This window comes from Capricornis sumatraensis, chromosome 17 (assembly GCF_032405125.1).
Source record: "Capricornis sumatraensis isolate serow.1 chromosome 17, serow.2, whole genome shotgun sequence".
In the NCBI taxonomy this organism is placed as follows: Eukaryota; Metazoa; Chordata; class Mammalia; order Artiodactyla; family Bovidae; genus Capricornis; species Capricornis sumatraensis.
Window position 1 is genome coordinate 78560074 of NC_091085.1, and position 19487 is coordinate 78579560.

The 19487-nt window shown below is 59.4% G+C and overlaps 1 protein-coding gene across 1 annotated transcript in view; it reads left to right on the top strand.

The window, feature by feature from the left end:
• The window catches only part of MAPK1 (mitogen-activated protein kinase 1), a 51760-nt gene extending 44780 nt beyond the window's left edge, over positions 1–6980 (top strand). Inside the window, exons 7-9 of the mRNA XM_068989510.1 lie at positions 3752–3861; positions 4818–4943; positions 6175–6980. Coding sequence (XP_068845611.1) covers positions 3752–3861; positions 4818–4934 — 227 coding nt within the window. The 3' untranslated portion in view covers positions 4935–4943; positions 6175–6980. The remainder of the gene's footprint in view (positions 1–3751; positions 3862–4817; positions 4944–6174) is intronic.
• The last annotated feature ends 12507 nt before the right edge of the window (positions 6981–19487 follow it).

The window sequence follows — 19487 nt, forward strand, 5'->3', positions numbered from 1 at the left end:
TAAGGCGCTGGGCGTGCAGCAGCGGTAAGACAGAGCAAGAGCCTGCTCGCAGGGAGCTCGTCGTCTGGGTTTGTCTCGTTAATAGTGGTTCACAGAGAAGGGAAGGTAAAGCCTCTTAAATACAGGAAACCGACTTTGATGTGATTTTTTATATGAGGTGTGGACCTTGAAAGGTCATCACAATTTGGTGATGCCTGTGTGGCCACTGCCGTGGGAGGGTCATCCTCTCCACACAGCTGACACTCTGGAGTCAGCACGGCTGGCGCGGGGGACGCCCGGGAGGCTGAGGGGCAGGTCGGCAGCTTTGTCACACTTGTTCCAGCAGCTCTGGATATTGAACTTGTGGGTTCGCCAACCAAATAAGAAAATGGCATTTTAATTTGTTTTTCTTTAATTAAGGGTGAGGTTGAATTTTTTTTCACATTTGTCAACAATTTCTGGCTGCTGAGTGCCTTGAACCAGTAGTAGTTAGATTTTCCGTCAGAGGAACCTAGCTTGGGATTCTCTCCAGAGCTGCTGTGGTGAAGGGGAAGAGATGATTCTTCAGCAGATGGTACGGGGCTGGTCGAATAGCTGTCTGAAAGAAAATCAGATTAAATCACTGTTCACACATCAGAGTGAATTGTAAAACAACTGATGATCAAGCACTTTTCTAAAAGTTATTTAGAGTACTCAGTACTTTCCTGGTGTCTACGTGGGGGAGAAATATCTTCCTGAGCTTCCAAAACAAACACATCAAGAAGACAAAAGTAAAGGAAAGGCCGGCAGGTTTGATCACAGAAGAGTGTAGAGGGCCCGGCGTGGCCGGTGTATAGACTGCGCCAGGCCGAGTGGCGTTTCCAGTGCCCCTGCGCTCTGGGCTGACAGCTGCCCCCTCCTGCTCGGCCCTGCACTCTGGGGCTGGCTCCGGGGGCAGGCTGGGCGCCCAGGCCTGTGCCTTGGGGCAGTCACTGACCTCACCATTGCGCGTTTTCCTTAACTCAGAATGGGGCACGTTTCACCCACCTCACGGGAGAGTCGGGAATACAGCCCCTAAGCGTGATTTTTACAGAGTGTTCGTAGCAAGGGGAAACATGAATGAGCGGCGCTCACTGAGGAGGTAACAGCGTTTGCCACGCATAGCGTGGCCTCAGCCGCTTGGACGAAGACGCACAGGAAGGTTCTACAGACGTGTCAGGGACGAGCGGTGGGACGGCCTGTGGGTGCGGGGAGTCCTCAGACTGGAGGGCCGGCTCTGAGGCCTCCTTTGCCCTTCACGGGAGCCCCTGACCGGCCTCAGCCCAGAGGGCTTCACCAGCCCGGGGACCAGCAGGCCATGGACTCCGGGCACAGCCGCTGTGACCAAGTCTGGCCTTGCGATGAGCAGTGCCTTCTCCTCCCGCGCCTCCTGTTGGCCAGCCTCGTTTCTCATCGTGACACGGTGGCCTCCAGCAGCTCCAAGCTCACACTGGCCTGTGTCCTGAGAGCGCCCACCCCTGGCGGCCGCTGCGGCCAAGCCTCTGTCCCTGCTTCCCCGGGCAAGAGTTGCCCACGGGATCTTTGTCCCCCAGCTGGGAGTCAGACACGCTCCTGCAGTGGAAGCTCAAAGTCTTCACCAGCAGCGAAGTCCCCTGTTTTTTGAACTTTAAAAAATCGCAGTTCTTGTGAGGAATCTATCTCCTTTTGTCGGATAGCCTGCTGTTTAAACAGCATGCAGACTTCCTCGCTGCCCTGTAAACACGCGTGCACGCACATTCTCAGTGGGGCCGTAAGCAGCGTCCTGTCTCTTGTGCGGTGGGTGCTGAGCTGACTCTGGGGTCAGGAGAGTTCAGCAGACGGCAGCTGAGGTCCTGGAGGAGGCCAGGGGGTGAAGACGGGGACTCTCGGGGGGTGGATGGGAGTCCTCCCTGGGCAGCACGGGGGGCAGGGCCTTGGAGCCTGTGGAAGAGGAGGCCTCCAGTTCAGGTCCCGGTGGCCGCTCAGAGGGCTGAGGGATTCAGAAAGGACCCCGGGGAGTGGGGGCCAGGACACAGCAGGCAGGGTCAGCCTTGGAAGGGAAGAGGGTCCCCTTTTCCCAGAAGGATGCGTGTGGGCCCGCTGGAGGGATGTCCAGGGAGGCCACCTGGGGAACCCGGTTTCCCTGTAGGATATGCTGAGGCATGTGTGCCAGCTGCGGGGAGGGCCTGACCTGCCTTCGTGAGCGGGAGGCGGCGTGCTCGGGGCAGAGCAGGACTGGCCGGGGCCCCGCAGGTCTCAGCCGTGTGCTCCTCAGCCCTGAGGCCCCACGACCCTTCCCGGGGCCTGCGGGGTGAAGCCCTTGGTGGCAGCTGACTCCTGGGGGCCTTGGCAGCAGGGCTCTGAGCCCAGAGTCTGAGAAGCGCGGCTGTGGTGGCGCAGCCTGCACAGGCGGCCTCCTCCTCTGGCCCCGCTCGGGACTTGGAGCTGAGGGTGGAAGGTGGACGGGACAGGCGGCAGGCCTGTTCTGAGTCAGAGTCCCGCCTGGTGGGTAAGGAGGCTCAGAGTGAGCACCAGCCGGGCACGCTGCCCTGGGGCCTGGCAGGGGAGTGACCCATGGGGCAGACGGTGGAGCCACAGAGCTGCGCTCCCCAGAGTTAGGGGACAGCGTGGGATCCTGGAGAGGCAGGGTCGCGGCGGGATGCCATCCGGCCTTTGAGGGCTGGTGGCCTCTGCACCCAGCGACGCGTGTGCGCAGACAGCATGACTCGCTGCGGCGTGGCGCCCGGCCTGCACCTGCCCGCGGCTCGCCTCCCCCAGCCTCCTGTCCCTGCGCGTGGCTCAGGTGGAGCAGGCTGGAGGCCAGGCCTTTCTCCAGTAGCACAGAAAAGAGAAGAGCTCTTTTCCTTTGAAGTTGTTGCCTAGGATTGAACTTGAAGGAATGCAAGGTCTGATTTAGGAATGCCCGTCGCCTGGGGTGCGTCCCTCTTAGCAACAGCAGGAGGTGGGGGTTAAAGGCAGTGCTGATGGCTCTGACCACTGCAGACAAGGGTCGCGAGTCCTGAGGCAGACGGCCACTCTGGGCAGGGGCGGGGGGCAGGCCCTGGGGCCGCTGGGGCCCAGCAGGCGTCCCGTGTTTCCCTGTCGCTAGTTGGAAAATGTGCTGTAGGTAGAAATTCATTATGTGGACTTTCAAAAGATCCTGCTGTTTCTCACACTTCTTTATGGACGTGAAAACCGTCCTGTGTCGTGTGGAGTTTCTCATCTCATCCAGCGCGGTTTACTACTTGGATGGACTCCTCATTGAAGGTGGGTAGGGGTGGCAGGCCTCAGAGGCGACTCATGGGGGCAGAGCCCAGCGCACATGGGCACACTGCATACCCGCTGTCTCCAGCAGGGAACGTGTTTCCAGCGGCCTGCGCTTCACACAGGCCTGTCAGCCGGAACTGGAAGGAGGGGGCTGAAGCCACGGGGCAGGAAGTGACCACAGCCAAAGTGACCTTGGAGCTGACCTGAGCGCAGTAATGCGCATAGCCTCTGCTCGCGACCCTGCAGGGCAGGGCCGTGCTTTCGGGCCAGGCCGGGTTTCGTGGGCAGCCTTGGGCCTGGATCCTGGCTCCCTGCGGAGCCTTTGCAGAGCGCACCGCCTTCCTGACTGTGGTCTCTGCCGTCAGACGCTCAGGTGGAGCAGGCCCCCTGCGCGCCCGGCCCCCTCAGCGCCCCTGTCTCATGGGTCGTGACTTAAACAGGAAGTGCCTGGTCGGTGCGGTGACTGCCCCTTTGGCTTCTCATCTCTGCAAAACCTTTCTCTCTGTAGCTCTGGATCTGCTGGACAAAATGCTGACGTTCAACCCTCACAGGAGGATCGAGGTGGAGCAGGCTCTGGCCCACCCGTACCTGGAGCAGTACTACGATCCAAGTGACGAGGTGAGAGTCCGGCAGGGGCTGCCTGCCTGGGCGGAGGGGGAGCACGCCCGGATCCGCAGCTGCCCCAGGCGCAGTGGCGGCCGGCTCCCTGTGGTGACAGGGCGGCCGCGGGGAAGGAGAGACCCAGGCTCTCACTGCGCGGGGCGCCAGGGCGTCAGAAGGGCGGCGCGCCTAGGGCCCCACACGGCGAGCCCTCCCGCAGGGAGAGCAACCACGAGTTTCCTCCTTTCCCCCTTTTCGGGGGCCAGAGCTGAGTTTGGGGTGTGTGTTTTCCTACCCCTTAAGACCTGGTGTGAGGATGGCAGGGATGAGGTCTGGGGTGCCTGGTAACAATAGCACTGAGCGTGTGAGGAGAATCTCTGACGCACAGAGACAGTGCTGACTTTCTGGTTATTTATATAGAGAGGGGATACTTAAAAAACACCAGAAAATACAAGAAACATCACTTTGTAGTCTGGTTACACAGATACTGTTATTAAAATTTTGGAGTATTTTCCATCTCATTCTTAGGTTTTTGTATCTAAATTTAGAAGAAGCAGGGTTCGTTCTGTTTAACGTAAATATGGCCGTTCGCCACAGTTTTCATTGGCCGTGAGGCTTCTGTTCACTGTGAGGCTTCTTCACAGACAGGCGCTGGCGTGTGCTGAGCTAAGCTAAGTCACTTCAGTCGTGTCCGACTCTGTGCGACCCCATAGACGGCAGCCCACCAGGCTCCCCCGTCCCTGGGATGTGCTGAGCTAGCGTGTGAGCTTCCGGACTTTGGCTGTGGACGCATCGGGCAGCCAGCCGCAGCCCTCCCCACACAGCGCAGTGCAGGGGTGCTGCCTGCTGTCGGTCCTGGGCGTGCGGGACACACCTCCCACCCTGGGGGGCTGGTGCTGCGGGCGGGAGCCCAGAGCCTGGGCAGCGGCCCCGCCATGGGCACCCTCATCTCAAAGTTCCGCTTTATCTTCAAGCCCGTCGCCGAAGCACCCTTCAAGTTTGACATGGAATTGGATGACTTGCCCAAGGAAAAGCTCAAAGAACTCATTTTTGAAGAGACTGCTAGATTCCAGCCGGGATACCGATCTTAAATTTGTCAGGTACCTGGAGCTTTAACCATAAATAAGTCCTGGCGAAGAAGACAGGGTGTTATCAGATGTCATTAAAGGGGGGTTTCGTATGGAAGCTTTGCAGCCCGAGGTGTGGGGAGCCGTAAGCAGTGATGGTTGGGTTTTTTAAAGCGCTCAAAAGAGGAAACTGATCTCAATTTTAGAGAATCTGTGGAAGGGGAGAGCATGCGGCTTCTCTCAGAACTCTAGAAGTGAATGTGTCGCGGAGGATTAGGACTAGGTTGAGGCCTCTCCTGGGACAGGCCTGGGACAGGCCAGCTTGGACGTCAGAGGGCCGGGCAGGGACTTCGGCACAGCTTCTTCATGCCCCTCCCCTAGGATGGTCCTGGGGGAGGGTGGTGAACCGCAGGCCCTTCTGCTCCCAGTGAGACTGTGGGTCTGTCGGCAGGGATCGCGGGTTTGACCTGGAATGTGATTTCCTCAAGTGAGACAGGACGTTAGAGGGGTGCTGGGGCCTCCCAGAGGCCTGGTGAGCTCTCAGGGCCGCCTCTCAGGGCTCGGGGTGGCAGGGGTCCCTTCCTGCCCTTCCCAGTCCAGCCTGCCAGCCTCACCTTCCGGCCAGCCCATGGCTGTGCTGATCACGCTTGGGCAGAGAAAACTGGGGCATTTAAGGCAGCGCTGGTTGGGAGGTGATGATTCTGGGTGGTGATTCTGGCCCACCTGCCCGTCCAGAGTGGGGGCGGGCGTGCTGAGAGGAGGGGCAACAGCGTCCACTTGAACGGGCGTTTACAAGACGCGTGCGTCCCAGGGTGGACCGCCGGTTAGCAAACGGCACACCGCAGCTGCAGAAGCCTGTGTGCACAGCAGAGACCGGCACGGCCAGAAACAGACAGAGACCACAGGGAGAAGCGAGAGGCCTCTGGGAGGCTTCCCTGTGGGCCACACCTCAGAGGCAGGGGCGCCGCTTTGACCGCTGCTGCGAAGCAGATCCCACCACGTACTGTCAGTTGTGGCCAAAGAAGGGCGTCCGGGAGCGTGGTGCTGGCCCGGCCGTGGGGTGGGGTCCTGGGCAGGTCTCTGGGGCGGCTGAGGGCGAGTGCCCCGGGGCTGGAGGTGAGCCCTGTCCCGTGGGCGGTTCTGGGAAGGTGGCCTTCGCTGCAGCAGTTTCTCTGCTTTCCCGCTTTTCAGTCCTCCCGCCACTGCCGTTTCCCCGCAGCGCATCCGTGGCTCACGGAGGATCTGTCTGTCTGTCTCCCCACAGGACATGGGCCCGAGGACGGCACGCAGACCCCGCGGCTCTCCTGCAGCTCCTGACCCGCCTGTCCCCAGCCCGTCTGCGTGTCCACCTGACTCCTCTGAGCCGTCGGAGGGGCGGCTCCTGGTAGTTGTGGCTTCTGTGCTTTCAAAGAACTCCCCCGGCCAGGGCGTGTCCTGGCCCCGTGTGCGCCGCCTCCGGCGACCTGCGGCTGTGCGTCCCTCAGGGCCCCTCCCGCCCACCTTGCTTCAGTCACTAGCCGCCTTCTGCTCCGACAGAAGCAGCGGCCCCTCCCCTCCCGAGTCCCGCCCCGCTGCCCTGCCGATCACGCCTCCTGGGCGCGGCACGGCGGCCACAGCCCCCTTTGCACTCCCGCCGCCTCACGCCACGCTGGTCCTTCGCGGGCGCCAGGTGTGCGCTGCGTGCCTGGCGTGTAGGGCACCGCCTCTTCTCTAAATGGGAGGAGGAGGCCCGCGTCGGGCAGCTCACCTGCCCCGTCGGGGGCACAGCACTTGGGGGACGCGTCACACGCGGCCCTGCCTGCTTGCGGGACTCCCGCCAGCAGAGGCGGCTCCCCGGGATCAGGTAAAGGGCACAGGCCGTGGGGTGCCTGCCCGACGCCCGAGGGCCGGGCCGGGGCACACCGCGTCTCGGGAGCAGCTGCCGCGCACTTCCTTCCCTCCTGCAGCATGCCAGCATCTCAAGTCCGCCCTCCACCTCCGGTGTGACAGTGTGTGCTAAAGCCTGGCGCACCTTGGCCGAGCGCTGCCCTGTGCCAGCGCCCGCTCACGCGTGGGGCGCCCGCAGAAGCCCGCCCGCGCCCCCGGCCCTCGCGCCGGCTGCCCCCGAGCTCTGTGCACAGCACTCTGCCTGTCCAGCCGTCACTGTCCCCTCGCATGACTGTTACAGCTTCTGTGCGGAGATGAGTCCAAGTGCCACGCGCCTGTGGTTGAAACGAAACTCTGTTGTTACCTCTGAGTTGTGCTCCACGGAAAATGCTCTCCACAGATCACTTAGGAGAAGTCCCTCAGTTCTCAGCTTCCCATTTCTCAGCGGTCCTTTCCTTCTCGTTTGGTTTTTGACAGCACTGGAGAGTGGGTTATATAAAGACTGCCTGCTGACACGAACAGTCCTGAAAATAAACGGGCGTCCTCTATCTCTGTGCTCACGTTCAGATTCAGTGTTGATTTCCTCTGGATCATGGGGTCCGAACCAACAGTCAGGTTCAGGCTGTGCTTAGACCAGGGAGCCCGGCGGGCCCCCTCCCTGCTGGGCGCTGCCCGAACACCTGGGTTTGTGTAAGGCCATGTAGGCAGCGTTGTGCAGGGGTTTTCCCTCCACAGAGCAGCGCATCAGTTCCGACATGCTCCTCTCCCCAGACCACAGGCCTGCGGAGTCCTCTCAGACCCCGACGACGCCCAGAAGTCGCGAGTTGGGTTCTCTGGTTCTTTCTAGAGGTTGGCCTGTGTCCCAGTCAAGCGCCAGGAAGGGCTCGCCCCCTCAGGCCAGAGCGGGTGCTGGACTCCCCCCTCAGACCAGAACCACATCTGGGTGTCGTCCCTGAGGGTCGTGGCTTCGCCGCCGTGCACAGAGCTGTCCGGTGGAGGCCTACGGGGTGGCGAGAGGTGGAGCGTTGCTGTCCCGGGTACATTTTAAAAGGAGCGCTGGCGGGTTATCGCGCTTACTTCTCTGTGCTTACTACTAACATTCCAAAGTAGTGTTAGGAGGACCTGCAGTTCGCTAACCAGACAGAAAGCCGCAGCCTTGGTCACTAACCCCTGGGGGCTTGAGGCATCCCCGCCCCTTGCCGTCTGCGGGTCTGGTGGGCAGGACTAACCCTGTGCCGGAGTCCCTGTAGCCTTTTCACTCACGCAAGCTTGGCTCAGCGGGCCAGGCAGCTTTCTACATAAGGCGCCCTCGAAGAGCGCTGGCTGTGGTGCGCGAGGTTCCCCCTGTGGGTCTGCCTGCGTCTCTCAAAGCGTGCGCGTCAGGTCGCATGGATTCACGCCGGTGACCCCAACTGCCGCCATGACTGCTCCCTGCACATCAGCTTGGGGCCGATGGCTTTCTCGGTGTCTAAAACGTAAGCAAAAACTTCCTGTTGAAACATTCCAGTCCCTTCAGTGAGCACGAGAGAAAACACCGAAGGAGGCAGCCGGGGGTCCTGCCAGGGCTCGAGACGGCCGCGTGGGTGAGGGCGAGGGCGGCGTGTCCACGTGATTGCTACTGCGACCACGTGTGGGGGCCCCGGGGTCGGTCTGTCCCCGAGCCAGGCGGGGGCATGGCCTGCGACGCGTGTGCGCCAGTGACGTGCAGACGGTGCGGCGGAGACTGACCTTGGGTTGCTTGCGTGTTAATATGGTTTTAAATTGGTAACTTTCCTACAGTACGTGATGGTATGTTAACACACGTACGGATGCACACATGCTTTAGGCCCTTCCATGATAACTTTTATATTTGTAAGTCAATGTTTTGGACAATCCCAAGTTTTTAAGGGAAATATTTTTGTAGATGTGGTGGTTTTGAAAATCTGAGCAGTCCTTCTGCTTATACGTTTTAAAGCATTTGTGCTTTAAAACTGTGCTGGTGTTTGAAGTGACCCTCTTACCGCAGACGAGAGGCGTGTCCAGCAGCGGGAACCCAGGGCCTCCCGCACGGCGGCCGCGTGGCATCGCAGGTCAGAGACGGGAAACCAGGGCTGCTCCGGGCCTGCACCGGCCCCCCTGGAGCGCATTCTCCGCGTAGAGCAGTCAAGAAAGGTCCAAGCCTGCTTCCTACCTGCTTCGTACTGTTGGTGCCTTCTTGGTATTGTACCCCAAAATTCTGCATAGATTACTTAGTATAATGGTAAGTTAAAAACAAATGTTAAAGGAAGATTTTATTAAGAATCTGAGTGTTTATTCATTATATTGTTACAACTTAACCTTTATTTGTGGTATTTGTGATTTGGTTAATCTGTATAAAAATTGTAAGTAGAAAGGTTTATACTTCATCTTAATTCTTTTGATGCTGTAAACGTACTTTCTAAAAGATGGATTATTTGAATGTCTGTGGCACCCGACTTTAAAAACAAAACAAACAAATCAGAATCATTAAACCGTGTCCGTGTTAGCAGCAGTAGCACTCGCACGTTTGGTTCCTGGAATCCCCACGGGAAGCTGGGGCGCCGCCCGGCCCCTGCCCATCCGGCTGCTCCTGGTGGCGGCGGTGGAGCTCCGGCTGGAGCCCCGAAGGCCCCGGGGCTTAGCGTCCTGCGGACCTCTGGCCGTGGGGGACGTCGCCCGGCCCCGCCTCTCCCCGCGTCTGCTTCAGCGTCAGCGGCTGCCTCTCTCCAGACCAGAGCAGAGCCCGGGCGGGACTGTGGGCCGTGCGGCTCTGGGCCCTGCAGGGTGTCGCGCAGCGGCCTGTGGACAGCGGTGGGCCAGGGGGCCTAGGACGGCGCCTCGGTTCTGCTGTGAACCTCACCGTGGTGTCTGCTGAGCAGACCTGCCTTTCGACCGTCTGGGAGGAAGCCACGGCCTGAGGAAGCGAGCGGACTCCGCCCCGGTGGGGCGTGTCTGGCGGGCATGCGAGGCACCACCATGCCTGCAGAGGTGGGCGCGCTTGGCTGTCGTCCTCGTCCTTCAGAAGGCGGTCAGGTGGCCCTGCTCTGAGTGGACACGGGAGCCTGACCACTCTCCCCTCCCCACCAGTGTCCCAACGAGCCCCCGTGTCAGCAGCATCACGGCCCGTCTGGCCAGCAGTGTGCGCGGCTGCTTGGCCGGCCCAGGCCCCTCTGTTGAGTCAGAACTGGCGCGTCCAGGGCTGACCGTGACCACGGAGGGTCTCGGGTGGAGGGGCAATCAGGGCCAGTCATGGGGGCCGTGTCCAGACCGGCGCCATGGGGGCGGAGCTCAGCACCAGGGGCGGCTGAGGACACTGTCATCTTCTGGACGGGGTGGTGGCTTCCGCAATGTCTGTCCCACTGAGGCGCCCGCCTGCTGAGGAGGGGCAGTCCCGGGGGCCTGTGCCGGAGCCGGCCTGCAGGGCCGGGCCATCAGTGGGCGCCCCTGACCCGGGCAGGTCGGGGCCGGGAGGGATGGCCGGCTGACGGCCCCCAAGGCAGCCAGGTGCAACCGCGGCCGAGCCAGCAGGGTGTGGGGTGCGGGGAGGCACGTGCGGTCTGGGGCCCGGCTGGCTCACCCGCGGTAGCCGGGGAGGCCCGTCCCCTGAGCACAGACCGCCCTGGAAGAGTCTGGGCCAGCGGCCCTCCAGCTCCCAGCCCTGAAGCTGATGGGCGCGTCTGCTCGCAGAGGCCGAGGGCCTGGTCAGAGCCAGACCCTGCTGGCTACAGAGGGAGGGGGCTTCCAGGTGGAAAAAGCGAAGAGGACCTGCGTCCGGCAGCTCCGTGGTGCTTTCCGAGTCTGCGTGGGGCCACAAACTCGTGGATGTAAGAGCCGACCGGTGAGAAAATTGTCTCCCCTGAGAGCAGGTCTCTGTCTCTCGACGGATGGGGAGAGCCACCCTGTGCTGTGGATGCAGGAAATAGGCAGGAGCCCCTCGCTGCGGGAGTGAAGGCGTCGGGGGGCACCCCTGTGGTCCAGCGGCTAAGACTGCGCTCCCAGTGGAGGCGCCTAGGTCAGGAAACTGGATCCCGCGTGCCGCAACGAAAACCCAGCGTAGCCAAATAGTTTTTAAACATGAAAGCATCTTCAGTCACTGACTTCTGGGTGAGTGATTTCTGTTTTCTCCTCCTCTCCACCTCGTTTTCTGATTTCTTTTAACGCGCAGGCTTGAGGAGCTCTGAACATAGCACTGTTCTCACGGCCAGCGTTGAGGCGCTTTCCCACCGACCGGCCAGAAGCGGGGGCTTTGTCCCAACTCAGCTGGGGCTGGGCTGCATCTGAGGATGGCTTCCCGCCCTTCCCTGCTGTGACCGCTGGCTTGGAAAGAGCCAGCACCCCCTTTCCACTGAGCCCAAGGGTGGCCAGCCATGTGTGAGCCGCGGAAACGCTAGGGGACCGCAGAGGGCACACGCTGGGCTGGGGCGTGGCCCAGGGCACAGCTTTCAGGCCCCGGTGCTGGGGGCAGGTGGGGGTCTGTGTGGACCGAGCTGGGGGTGGGGGCAGTCTGCAGACCGGCTGACCGGCTGCTCAGGCACACGCAAGCTGGCCGCCCACCCTCAGCGAGGTTCATTACTTTCTCAAAGCAGAGAACACTTAACCTCCCCGCTGGAGTGTTCCCGGACCGTGAGCATGGGGGGCTGGCTGGCTGGGGGCCGGGCCACGAGGGGTCCCCAGGGAGCAGGAGGACTCAGGTGACAACCACAGGGGGCACCCGCCACGGGGACTCCTGGTCGCGGGCCGGGGAGGCCGTGTTGACCTTCGCTGAAGAGCTGGGGGCTCGGTTCTTGTGAAAGCCTGCGCTGCACACGCACGCACGCGCCCACGCTGCGGGGGTTTTCAGGCGTCTGTCACCAGCGCCCTTCCTCCGGTGCACTGAGCTCGGCTCGCCCGCAGAGGAGAGTGGGTGGGCAGCCCGGGATGCCAGCCGTCTCCCTCCTGCAGAGCCTGCCGCTCCTTCCCCAGAGGAACCGAGATGGTCCTCGGGGCCAGGGGAAGAGCAGATGCCGCAGAAAGAGCGAAGAAATGGCCCCCGGGTGGGTTCACTGCGGTCACCCTCCTGTCCCAGGAATGTCGTCGAGACCTCGGGGAGGTCTGGAGGCGGCTGGGATGAGCTCATCAGGAAGGAGAACGGAGCATCCAGCCTTGGCGCCGGCTGGTGAGGGTCCGCGGCTGGTGAAGGCCTGCGGGGGCAGCTGCCTCATCCGTGGACGTGTGTCTGCAGTTATGCACTGGGCCAGGCAGGTGTCTGAGGGGAGCAAGTGACCCATCGGTGCTGGCCCGCCCTGGCCAGGAGGCGCAGAGGGCTCCGGACGGGTCCCGGTTCACTCCCTGCAACAAGCAGCTGATGACTGCAGCGCACACGGCACGGGGTGAGGTGAGGACAAGGCGGCTGATGCTGTGAGGGCCCCCCCGTCTGCCCCTCTAGATGGGGCCGGGCCCCTTCCAGGACTCCCTGCCTGCTGGGGGCCGCACAGCTGCTGCAAAGGAAGGTGAGGTCCTGAAACGTCCCTGAGCCTGGGGGGAGTCGAGCAGACCCCCATAGGGCGGAGACACCTGCTGGGTGATGTCACGGGCCCCATCCCTCGGGGTGGCCTGCAGGTGGTGGCGCGTGGGTTCCCCACCTTCCCTGGCTTGCCATGCAGGACGGGTTCTGCCCACCCCCAGCCCGGCCTGGTTTAAGAACTGCTTCCTGGAGGGTGGGAGCCCGCCTGGCCGAAGCCAGCGAGCAGGGTCTGCGGGCAGTGAGGTGGGGGAGAGAGATGAGGTCTGAGCCCCTGTCCCTGGGGCAGAGGCGCTCAGGCCCTTGGGGACACACACGCCCCCCTGCTGTGTCGTTCACTCAAACACATCCGTTGCGTCGGTGATGCCATCCAGCCATTTCACCCGCTGTCGTCCCCTTCTGCCCCCAGTCCCTCCCAGCATCAGGGTTTTTTCCAGTTAGTCAGCTCTTCGCATCAGGTGGCCAAAGTATCGGCATCCACTGAACACCCCGGACTGATCTCCTTTAGAATGGACTGGTTGGATCTCCTTGCAGTCCAAGGGACTCTAAAGAGTCTCCTCCAACACCACAGTTCAAAAGTGTCAAAATTCTTTGGCGCTCAGCCATTTTTATGATCCAACTCTCACATCTGTACATGACTACTCGAAAAATGACTGCAAAAAACCAATCAGTCCAGTACTTTGGATAGAGTAGCAGGTTAGAGAGAAACATCTCCACATCCGATGTGAACACCGACTCGTAAGGACCACCGTGCAGGTGACCTCACAGGAGCTCGGGGCACAACTGCCATAAGGGCCCAAGAAGAAAACTTCCAGCGCATCAAAAGACCCTCACAAACACAAACGCCTTGCCTCTCGACCAACAGGCTGTCCAAGAACTTTGCTAAACGAGGGGAAGTACCCCGTGCCGTTAGGGAGACGCGAATTAAAGCGAAGATGGAGGGCTGCTGTGCGCAAGCCCTACTTCCTAGGGCTTTTGTTGTTTGGGTTTGGTTCGTTTTAGCAAAAGCAGTGATAAACGCCAAATGTGCGAAGCTGTGAGGCCGTGCTGGTGGGCTGTCGGTGAACACCCCTGGCAGGGAGACAGGGCCAGTCAGAAGCTGGGTTTTAACTCCGGAATTCCATGACTGGGTTTCTCGCTCCGGACAGTAATTCTGGGAGAAGAGCCGCGTGGACAGAGGCATCTGCCCAGCGTTACGGTTTGTCGGTTCGTTTACCTTTGTTAATGTCTGGGCGAACGTAGTGCACGGCACATGGGATCTTAGTCCCCTGACCAGGGGTCGAACCCGCCCCATTGCAGCGCAGACTGCTAACCACGGGACCACCAGGGGCGTCCCCTGTCGGCACAATCTGTAAGAACAGACGGTCAGTAGGGAATGACCTCAGCAACTCAGCAAGTGGTGGCATGCCCTCACCCACCTCCCCCACGCTCTGAGCACCCTGCCCGCCCCCAGGCCCCCACCCCCGGGACAGGTGACGCCCAGCTGCACTTGGGACTCCGGGAGGCCCTGTCCAGTGCCCTGGGGCCACGCCGCCTCTTCTCTCGGCCCCTTGCCAGGATGTTCCCGCACTGCAGCGGCATGCCTTGCTCATTCAGGCCCAGCTGCCTCCCCTCTCAGACTCTGGCACAAAGAAAGGCTCTGATAAGGCCTGAGGCACAGCATACAGACCCTGGAACAGCCGCACCGCCGTCCCCCGGGGCCGGTTCAAACGCGGCGTCTCCGGGATGAGATGGCAGGCGGGGTGGCATCTTTCCCCACAGTCCAACATTCAGGTGCAGGACCGCAGACACACTGCATGTCAGCAAACATTTCAAACAAGTTCTCAGCCTGAGAGTTTAGATTTTGAGCAGCTCTGTCTATTGGCCGTACAGTTATTCCCATTACTCACTCCCCTCTCTAGCTAAAGCACGGCTTCTCTTTCCCTCCCGCACTGTGGCGGGCTGGTCTTCACCACCTCTCAAACCCTCATCTGCCCGGAGAAGGGAGGGACCCCCGGAGCAGCTGGCACGCTCCAAGGCCAGCGGGGCGCCATGGCAACCGCTCCCGTCGGTAACTCAATTTCATCTCTGCTTTTGCCTCTTTCTCCCCTCAGTTCTGAAGCAGGGAGCTTTTTCAATCTGGAAAGCACGCAAGATGGCTCCTGGTTGCTGTGCCAACAGCAGCTACTTCTAACGGGCTTGACTGTCACCCAGGAAGCCATCAGCCGCTCAGATGATAGGCCTCAAGGCACCACAGTGGGCCTTCATCCCTCGCCTGGCCGAGAGAGCCAGCCTCCAAGACCCCTGCAGGCTGCTGGCTCAGGCCAGCCAGGGGTCTTAGGCACCAGGGGGGCCTTTTGGAGGACAGCTCTTGGTCTCTGTCCCTAAAGCCCAAGCTGTTTGCTTGCCACGCTCGCCAAACAAAGCCCTGCAGACCAGGCGGCTTCAGCAGTAGGTTCCTGTGTGGAGGCCCGGAGGCCAGCCTCAGTCTGGAGGCTGGGAGTGCAAAGTCAAGGTGTCAGCTGGTTCGGTTGCTCCTGAGGCCTCTCCTTGGCTTGTGGGTGGCCACCGTCCTCCGTGTCCCTGTGATCACCTCTGTGTCTTCATGTCCTTGTGAAGGACGCTGGTCAGCCTGCGTGAGAACCACCCACTAAAGTCCCCTTTTAACCTACTCTCTGCTAAAGAACCCCCTCCACGCACCCACATTTGGGACAGAGCTCAGCCTGTAAACACCTGCCTGATGGAGCCCCTGGTCGCACCGCGACCACTCCCAGGAGACTGGCAAACCTGAGGGTCATCCGTCCTGCAGACCCCAAGCCTGCAGTCAGCGTCAGGAATCCTGACCCGAGGCCCGGCTGGTTCCGAGCTCTCGGGGGCGGAAGCAGGAAGTTTGGGGAGCCAGGGGTCAGCCACTGCAGAGACTCTGGCTTTCGGCCGGCGCGAGGCAGAACGCTCCTGGCGGCTTCCAGAGGCGGCTGATCTGGGGGAGGGTCTCAGAGCATCGGTCTGCAGAGAACAGTACTGAGGAGGCAGAGCCTGAGCCCGAGGCCACGGGGGTCGGGGCGGTGATGCAGGCGAGAGGGGAGCCCTGGGCCCGTGTGGCAGGGAGCGAGGAGGTGTGGGGCTCAGGGGCCCGCGGCGGCGCTGGGACAGACGGCACCTTCTGTTGAGGTGGGGAGAGGCTCGATGGAGGGGCTGTGGAGCTGGAGGCCTCATGAACTTCCCGGGGGCAGGACACGTGGCCAGGGGAGCAGCTGGACGTGAGCCTGGACCGCAAGGCTGTGGGGGGCGGAAGTCGTCTCAGCCTCAGGAGGGTAGGGGAGCCGGGACACGGGGCCAGAGATGGGGAGGCTGGAGCCTGGGACCAAGTGAGAACGTGTCCAGGAAGGTGACCGTCCATTCAGACAAGGCTGAGCCCCGAGCCAGGTGTGGTGAGGGGCGCGGGGCGATGGGAGCCTCGGAATGGGAGGGGCCGCTCGCTCTGCAGGGTTGGGGGGACGCGTGCCGGTAGTAATAGGGGGATAACCGTGGGCCCACCCAGCGACGAGGCGAAGACGCAGCAGGCGCACGTGGGCGGGCGGTGGGGGCGGACGGGGAGTGGGCTGAGAGCAGGGCGGGACAGGGGCGAGGAGGAGCGCCGTCGGGAAGGGGGCCTGCACGGGCACAGGCGGTGGCGCGGCAGGGCCAGGGCACCAGGAGGCTCCACTGCCCCGGGGCCCCGCGGCCCGTCCACCCACGGTGCGGCGTGAGGAGGGGCCTGAGGGCGGGTAGGTGCGGGGACCACAGGGGCGGTGGCAGCGGGCGTGGTGGGGACAAAAGGCGGGGGTGGGGGCGGCTGCCCACCGTCCCGGCAGGGGTGCGGTCCGCAGGCTGTGGCAGACGGCAGGCTCAGGAACCCACGTGGTCACGTGGGCGCTGTGGTTACGGGAAATGCGGGTGGAAAATACCAGGGCCTTGCACAGCAGTGCAGACTGCGCCCCGAGAGCCGCCGGGGTGGGGGCGCTGGGCCGCGGCGGACCCTGTCTCGCCAGCTTCTCTATCGCAGCGACGGTGAGGCAGGACCTGCCATTCACGACGCGTCGGTGTTGTGGTTCTGGGCTGTGCACTCTCCCCTTGGCTTTCATCCGAGCAGAACTCTGCGCCATAAAGTGCGAACTGTCCTGTGGTCCTAGGTAAAAGCACGGGAAAGCCGCTGGGTCCGTGGCGCAAGGGGGTCCGTGTCTCGGGTTACACAGAGGGCAAGACCTTGCAGGAGAAGGGCCAGGGCGCCGTGGACCTGCCGTGATTCAGGTGCACGCAGCTCTCACTTCCATTCTAAGGAAAAGGTGTGTCTCACGGAGGAAGCCAGGAAGTAAAGTGCAGAGACCAACACCGGATCTGGTGCCAAAATTTTCCAAGGGATGGAAAGGGCTGAAGAAACAGCAGAGCAACTCGAGGGGCCCAACCCCCACGCACAGCTGCATGTCTGTGAAGCTTAACATGGAGAAGCCAGTGAAAATACCTATTTAAAAAAACCTGCAATGGGAAAAAACAAACAACTGCAGTGACCTAAAATAAAAAGGACACGAAATTATATTAACTTTGGCTCAGATCAAAATTAGGATTTTTTGTTTCAACAGAGGACTGGCAATGGTGAAAACGCCCATAGCTTAATACTGAAGACACAGAATCTTGAAAATTCACAAGAAACCTCAAACATCTAAGAGCTCACGAAAAGATGCGAGAACTGTCTTCAGGACACTTCTGCACTGGGGTCTGTGGAAGCACGGAGCACGGCAGTGGACACATTGTATCTCAGCGAGGAAACAAGAGCCAGGCCGCCCCCAGCTGTACAGCCAGGCGCGCTATGCTGCCCTTCAGTTGCTCAGTGGCCGACTCTTTGCAACCCCAGGGACTGCAGCACGCCAGGCCTCCCTGTCCATCACCAACTCCCAGAGTTCACTCACACTCATGTCCTTCGAGTCGGTGATGCATCCAGCCACCACCTCCTCTGCCTGTCGTCCCCTCCTCCTCCCGCCCCCAATCCTTCCCGCATCAGGGTCTTTTCCACCGTGTCGGCTCTTCTCATCAGGAAGCCCTGCCCCCGGCTTTTCACAGACCCCAGCGCGAAGTGTTCTGAAGACAGTTCTTGCATCTTTTTGTGAGATAGTAAGCTTTTCATTAAATCCCTTATGATTATACAGTGGAAGTGAGAAATAGATTTAAGGGACCAGATCTGATTGATAGATAGAGTGCCTGATGAACTATGGACGGAGGTTTGTGATATTGTACAGGAGACAGGGATCAAGACCATCCCCATGGAAAAGAAACACAAAAAAGCAAAATGGCTGTCTGGGGAGGCCTCACAAATAGCTGTGAGAAGAAGAGAAGCAAAAAGCAAAGGAGAAAAGGAAAGATACAAGCATATGAATGCAGAGTTCCAGAGAAGAGCAAGAAGAGATAAGAAAGCCTTCTTCAGCAATCAATGCAAAGAAATAGAGGAAAACAACAGAATGGGAAAGACTAGAGATCTCTTCAAGAAAATTAGAGGCACCAAGGGAACATTTCATGCAAAGATGGGCTCGATAAAGGACAGAAATGGTATGGACCTAACAGAAGCAGAAGATATTAAGAAGAGGTGGCAAGAATACACAGAAGAACTGTACAAAAAAGATCTTCACGACCCAGATAATCATGATGATGTGATCACTCACCTAGACCCAGACATCCTGGAATGTGAAGTCAAGGGGGCCTTAGAAAGAATCACTACGAACAAAGCTAGTGGAGGTGATGGAATTCCAGTGGAGCTATTTCAAATCCTGAAAGATGATGCTGTGAAAGTGCTGCACTCAATATGCCAGCAAATTTGGAAAACTCAGCAGTGGTCACAGGACTGGAAAAGGTCATTCCAATCCCAAAGAAAGACAATGCCAAAGAATGCTCAAACTACCGCACAATTGCACTCATCTCGCACGCTAGTAAAGTAATGCTCAAAATTCTCCAAGCCAGGCTTCAGCAATACGTGAACCGTGAACTCCCTGATGTTCAAGCTGGTTTTAGAAAAGTCAGAGGAACCAGAGATCAAATTGCCAACATCCGCTGGATGATCGAAAAAGCAAGAGAGTTCCAGATAAACATCTATTTCTGCTTTATTGACTATGCCAAAGCCTTTGACTGTGTGGATCACAAACTTTCAGAAAATTCTGAAAGAGATGGGAATACCAGACCACCTAACCTGCCTCTTGTGAAACCTATATGCAGGTCAGGAAGAAACAGTTAGAACTGGACATGGAACAACAGACTGGTTCCAAATAGGAAAAGGAGTATGTCAAGGCTGTATATTGTCACCCTACTTATTTAACTTCTATGCAGAGTACATCATGAGAAACGCTGGGCTGGAAGCACAAGCTAGAATCAAGATTGCCGGGAGAAATATCAATAACCTCAGACATCCAGATGACACCACCCTTATGGCAGAAAGTGAAGAGGAACACAAAAGCCTCTTGATGAAAGTGAAAGAGGAGAGTGAAAAAGTTGGCCTAAAGCTCAACATTCAGAAAACTAAGATCATGGCATCTGGTCCCATCACTTCATGGGAAATAGATGGGGAAACAGTGAAAACAGTGTCAGACTTTATTTTGGGGGCTCCAAAATCACTGCAGATGGTGACTGCAGCCATGAAATTAAAAGACGCTTACTCCTTGGAAGGAAACCTATGACCAACCTAGACAGCATATTCAAAAGCAGAGACATTACTTTGCCGACTTAGGTCTGTCTAGCCAAGGCTGTGGTTTTTCCAGTAGTCGTGTATGGATGTGAGAGTTGGACTGTGAAGAAGGCTGAGCGCCAAAGAATTGATGCTTTTGAACACTGGTTTTGGAGAAGACTCTTGAGAGTCCCTTGGACTGCAAGGAGATCCAACCAGTCCATTCTGAAGCAGATCAGCCCTGGGATTTCTTTGGAAGGAATGATGCTAAAGCTGAAACTCCAGTACTTAGGCCACCTCATACGAACAGCTGACTCATTTGAAAAGACTCTGATGCTGGGAGGGATTGGGGGCAGGAGGAGAAGGGGACGACTGAGGATGAGATGGCTGGATGGCATCACGGACTCGATGGACGTGAGTCTGAGTGAACTCCGAGAGTTGGTGATGGACAGGGAGGCCTGGCGTGCTGCGATTCATGGGGTCGCAAAGAGTCGGACACGACTGAGCGACTGAACTGAACTGAACTGAACTGAACTGAAGCTTTTCAGGT